Source organism: Triticum dicoccoides, chromosome 1A, assembly GCF_002162155.2.
Source record: "Triticum dicoccoides isolate Atlit2015 ecotype Zavitan chromosome 1A, WEW_v2.0, whole genome shotgun sequence".
In the NCBI taxonomy this organism is placed as follows: Eukaryota; Viridiplantae; Streptophyta; class Magnoliopsida; order Poales; family Poaceae; genus Triticum; species Triticum dicoccoides.
Genome location: NC_041380.1, coordinates 559,620,371 through 559,626,370, shown reverse-complemented (window position 1 = coordinate 559,626,370; position 6,000 = coordinate 559,620,371). Strand labels below are relative to the sequence as shown.

Below are 6,000 nucleotides of genomic sequence, written 5' to 3'. Positions count from 1 at the left end.
CGCGAGGCGGCGGCGGCACACAGGGGGGCGGCGGCGGCACGAAGTGGCGGCGGCGGCGGGTGGTGGCGGCGGCGGCGATGGGATCGCGGCGGCGGCGGCGGGTGGTGGTGGCGGCGGCGATGGGATCGCGGCGGCGGCGGCGGCGACAGGAGTTAGGGTTAGAATCGTAGGTATGATATCATGTTGGAAATGAATATTTTGGCAATGCAACTCAATGTATTGATCGGTGCATAGCGCACGTATATATGAAGTACAAGGTGAGCCACAACCTCAACTATATAATGAATAGGAGATGGGCCAGACTATACAATATACATGCACAAACCATATATTCAACATCCCTCCTACGCTATTGCTATCAATAGACTCTTGCACTATGTTCTGTCTAGTCGAAACATGTTCCTATTTCTTCATGCGAGCTTGTAGTGACAACTTTCTCTGGTGTTGCATTAGCACAAAAGGAAAGCTCATTGATAGTACACTAACTTTTTCTTTCAAAACATAACTAGTCAGAATTAGAATTCTTGTAGTTTATAATTACCCTAACAAATCACTCTTTTGCAGGCATTTCCAGCGTTGAGAACTGACAGCAGCCTGATACAATTCAACCGCCAACTGAAGAGATGCAACTACGACCTGGAAGCCTGGAGGAACTTGGTGGAACCACGAGCTACCCCAGACCTCCGCAGGGGCTTCGACATCCTGGACTTAGATGGTGGTATCGGATGGGAGCTCCTGACGTCGATGGTCCGGTACAAAGCGCGGCAAAGGACCAGCGCCAAGGCTGCACTTGCGCATCCCTACTTCAACAGCGAAGGGCTCCTCGGCCTGTCAGTCATGCAGAACCTGAGGCTGCAGCTGTTCCGCGCGACCCAGAAGGACTACAGCGAGGCCGCGCGATGGATCATCGGCCTCATGGCGAAATCGGGAACCGAGGAGGGCGGTGGCTTCACGGAAGCACAGCTCCAAGAGCTCAGGGTATGCATGTGCGCCGGCATGACGGGATCATATTGGACCTGGAGACTAAAAAAGAAAGTTGATAAAACGGAGATAAAAAGCTGGAGTTGTTTGATGAGTTTGCTGTCAATCATTTCATTTGGTTTTCAGAATGCTGGCCTGGTGTGCAGTAGTGTGTGCATATATACGATGTTTTGGTAGGATAACACTGACCGCTTGTGCCACTATTCTTTCCTTGTGCAGGAGATCAAGCCGAAGAAGGACAGCGCGCAGCGGAACGTGCTGGCGTCGATGCTGCGGGTGCAGAGGAAGATCGTGAGGACGATCAGCGAGAGCATGGACGAGCTTACGAGCCAGCGCAAGAGCATCTGGTGGAGCCGGTGGATCCCCAGGGAGGAGTAGGCAGCTATGTACATTGGCCAGTTCTTCTCTAAAAACGTGACTGTTGTAGCTACGGCAATGGTATATCCTACTTACTACTCTCTACCGCTGGTGAGTACAGATTTGTCCATGGGAAACACTGCGATGAATATGCATATATGTTTCACGTGGAAACAAAGTTCTCGAGACCCATCACAGGTACTCCCTCCGTTCAAATTTGAACTAAAACCACGATGAGTAAATCAGAACGGAGGGAGTACTAGATTCATGTCAGGGTGTGCATAATCCATGTCAGGGTGTGCAAAATCGAACCAAAACCAAAAACCGACCAAAAAAACCGGATCAAAATTTCGGTTTCTGTTTTGAAATTTGATAACCATTTGCATTTTGGTTTTTTTGGTTAGAAACTGAAAACTATTTGGTTAAACTGAATTAACCAAAGTTAAGTTTTTTGGTTCAAAAGCATAATGGGCTGCTGTAGTACAATACTTTCTAGCCCATTTAGTGCTCCAGTTTGCCCCTGTTTGGCCGAAATGCTTATCTAACGTCCCTTGTTTATCCTTTTCTAATTATTTTTTTCCTCATTATGATATATATTATATCATGTATTTACACGTGAAAAAGTTATGTGTTGGCTCAAAAATTTGCGTCAACTTTGGTTAATATGTTTATTATCAGAACCGAACCGAAAGTAAATGGTTATTACCGAAACCGAACCGTATCTATGTAAAACCGAAGTATAAGGCCAATATATACTTCCTTCGTTCCGAATTACTTGTTGCAGGTATGGATGTATCTAGATGTATTTTAATTATAGATACATCCATTTCTGCGACGAGTAATTTGGAACGGAGGGAGTACCATAAACCGTATAAACCGAACCGAGAAAAACGGATGCAAACTCTAATCTTCATGGCTACTGGAATGTGCTAGCTTGAGTGAGTACTCTGTGATGGCTTTGCTGATCTGGAGGTGTCTTCCTCCATGCTGTGCGAGATTCCTTGACAGGTCATGCATGCATGGCCTTGGTGCTATCTATCATTGGCAATGGCGTCGCCAGCCTTATGACCGCGGTCATGTTGGAGCATCTCCGACCACATGTCGGTCGACTGCGCATTCGCGATGATTGCCTGACTGATGAGTGACGAAGCTACTGTATGGGTGAAGCATGTGGCTCGGCTGGAGTGCCATCCCTATTTTGGCCCCTCTCTTTTCTTGCATTTGCCTGGGTGTCCTCGACGGTCCATTGCTACAGTGACAAACTGCCTCCCAACCGTCACTCTCCAACGACTGGCCGCTCAGAACTGCAGCTGGTAGCCAGTCGATCAGCTGTATTTATGCCCAGCAGCGTGTACTGATCTAGCCGTCCGGGGAAGGAGCCTACTACCGCGTAGAAGATCCTGGCGAGTGCGTGCCAAGTGAAAGCCCACAACGAAAGCGTGCAGCGTGGAAAGCGAAAGCCCCGGCCGCATCGGATGCACGCATGGCCACCAGACAAGAGCACACGGGCCTCTCCGTGCTGTCGGGACGCGCCGTTCCTTTTCCTTCCACGGGCGAGGCTAGCTGGACATGGTCCACGCCTCCACGACACGTCAATGCACGCAAGTTGGGTTAGTTCATACGGGTTATGGTAGGCAAACAAATCATTTGTTGAACAAAAACGGTGGCCAAACGGGAGGTGGGCAACAACCGTGAGCTCATTCATGATTCATGGCTGGTATGGTACCGGCAATGATTAAGCAAATAGGACGACGGGGCTTGGCTTGGCTCGCGTCGGAGTGATTGCTTGATTGATGATCATTGCGCCACAAAGCATGGCGGCTAATGATTTGGCCTACATCCATCTTTCCTCCACTCGTAAAATAACTGCCGAGAACCGTCCTCTGTAGCTTGCAAAACGTCTTACATTCTGGGACGGAGGAAGTACATACGTAAACATAACCTACCAGTATAATTTTGTCTTCAGGACTACTCCTTTGTGAAAGTCTTTCTCTCTGAAAGATGGTTCGGTATTTTCTTTTTTTATCACTTGGTATAGCACGGGTCCAGCGGCCTTGTGTGGACGCCGGTGTCGGTTTCGCCTTGGCAGCGGATCAAAGGGAACCATGTTCTCCTTGGAACGCCGGGGAAGCAACCGAAAGGCGCAGAAGCCAGCGCCATACTTTCTGTGTGTTTACTTTTCTTCAGGTGACCCTCCTAACTAATCAACGTCATTATACTACGTCCTGGTTTAGTTTATGCCTGACGGCCGGCTGCATGGGAAAAGAAGATTCAGACAGCGAATCGGTCGGGACATCCCTGCTCAATCGCAGATAAGGCCTCGCGGTTCCTGTGAATCCGTTGCCCAGGCATCCCGGTGCCAGCCTTGGTTAATGAACCAATGCATTTCCTGATCGTAAAACAAAGAGAAACCGGACAACTCCAGCTTTGGTCCCTCAATTCTTGGCGAAGTCTAGATTTGATCCCTCAACTTCAAACCCGGACAACTTGCGCCCTTAACTACTGAAACCGGCCAAGATTCATCCCTGGTCACGGTTTTGACCGGTTTTGGTGCTGTCCCAACCCGGTTTTGACCGTGCCGACTCAAATTCGCATACCTTTTTCAAGTCCGTTCAATGTTTTCAAATTCGTGTATTTTTTTCAAATACGTGAACTTTTTAAAAATTTGTGTACTTTTCCAAATCTGCGTACTTTTTTCAAGTTCACGTACTTTTTTTTAAATCCACGTACTTCTTTAAAGTTCATGTGGTTTTTTTAAATTCATGTAATTTTTAAAAATTGACATACTTATTCCTATTCACGTATACTTTTTTGGGTTTGAAAATTTTATGTGAAATTGAAAACGTATGCGGATTTGAATATCTTTTACGCGAATTAGAAAAAAATGTGTGGATTTGAAATTTTATGTCAACTTGAAACAAGTATGTGAATTTCAAACAAAGTTCATGGATTGGAAAGGAACACGGATTTGAAAAAAATACACGAACTTTAAAAAGTATGCGGATTTGAAACAAGTACGCGAATTTAAAAAACAGATGGATTTGAAAAAAAATACTTGGATTCGATAAAATTACACAGAGTTGAAAAAATACACTGATTTGAGAAAATTACGTAAATTAAAAAAATCATGGATTTGAAAAAGTACACAAATTTCAAAATAGTTCACAGATTTGAAAAAGGTATGTTTATTTTTGAAAAGATTGCACGACCTTGAAAAACTATGTGGACTTGAAAAGCGTATGTGAATTTTAAAAAGTTCACGGATATGAAAAGATTACGCGAATTTTAGTCGGCACCGGTCAAAACCGGGGTCAGTCAGCATCAAAAACGGTCAAAATCGAGACCAGGGACAAACCTTGTCCGGTTTCGTTAGTTGGGGGTGCAAGTTGTCCGGTTTCGGAGTTGAGGGACCAAATCTAGACTTCACCAAGAGTTGAGGGACGAAAAGCATACTTTTCTCTAAAACAAAAAAACAATGCATTTTCTAGAATAAAGGAATTAGAAGTAGTATAGGAATGTTATATGATCGACAATTGCCATCCTTATGAATTGCATTGCCTCGTTCCTACCTTAGAAAACAAGGTTAAGTGGAAGTGTAGTTTCATGCAAAAACATAGAAAATGAGTACCATCTCTATGAAATTCATATACTCGTTTTCTACAAACCGAATGCATATACTGAAAATCCTCCTCTAGAATCCCCATTCCCATGTTTTCCCTATGATTCAAACCGAATGATGCCCTAGTGGGTGCACTTTTACAAGGAAAGCTCCTGAGATATTTCCACAGTTAGAACATCTACGACTAGATTTGTCAAATCCGACCTTCTATACGTCCGCGGACAGCTACCGGTCACCCCTCATTTTACCTTCGTCGTGTCCAACTATCTCATATTAGGTACCTCAAATTCATATAAAAGCATGCAAATTTGCGTATTACGTAGATAACTTAAGCTAGCCTACACTACTCGTAGTTGCCGAAGATGTCAACGAACTCCATGTCGGACGGCCCTGCCTCCTGGTGGATGGCCGCCTGCCGCTCCTTCAGCTCGCCGCCATCCAGCTAGGCGAACATCTCATTGATCTCCGCATCCCGCTGGCTGAGGAAGCGGCGGTTGGCCTCCACCTCCGTCTCTGACTGGATGGAGTCAAGAATGACCTACTGCTCTGCCTCCTCCTCCTCCTCCTGGACCACCTCGAACTCCATCAGCGCCTTGGGCATGCCGAAGCCCGCATTAGGAGGCACCGGATCCGCCTCCTCCTCCAGCCCCGTGTTCGCCATGGTCGCGTCCTACTCATGCACCCCACCTCCTCATCCTCATCCACCTCCTCCTTCGGCTTTGGTGAGTCCAGAGGTAGGACGATTGCGATCTAGGATTCGCACCTAGCCCGGATCTGCTCAATGAGCTGGAGCCGCGCGCTCCGATGTGAGCATGACGTAAGTCATGACCGTCCCTCGGGCATGGCTAGCGGCCGGCGACGAGTGAAATGTGGCAACGATGGAGGAGAGGGGAGGGAAATGTGGATGGAGTAGGGTTTGGGTGCCGGCGTCCGGCTTAAATAGCTGGACTAGGGACCTCGGATGGTGCGCTGGAGCGATGCCATCAATAATCGGAGGAGATGCTCGCCGGGCCGAAAGGTTTAGGAGTTTTTCCTTGTGGGCC

The 6,000-nt window shown here is 47.0% G+C and overlaps 1 protein-coding gene across 1 annotated transcript in view; it reads left to right on the top strand.

The window, feature by feature from the left end:
* LOC119289796 (serine/threonine-protein kinase STN7, chloroplastic-like) overlaps window positions 1-1,528 on the top strand; it is a 9,564-nt gene extending 8,036 nt beyond the window's left edge. Inside the window, exons 9-10 of the mRNA XM_037569015.1 lie at window positions 565-978; window positions 1,201-1,528. Coding sequence (XP_037424912.1) covers window positions 565-978; window positions 1,201-1,359 — 573 coding nt within the window. The 3' untranslated portion in view covers window positions 1,360-1,528. The remainder of the gene's footprint in view (window positions 1-564; window positions 979-1,200) is intronic.
* The last annotated feature ends 4,472 nt before the right edge of the window (window positions 1,529-6,000 follow it).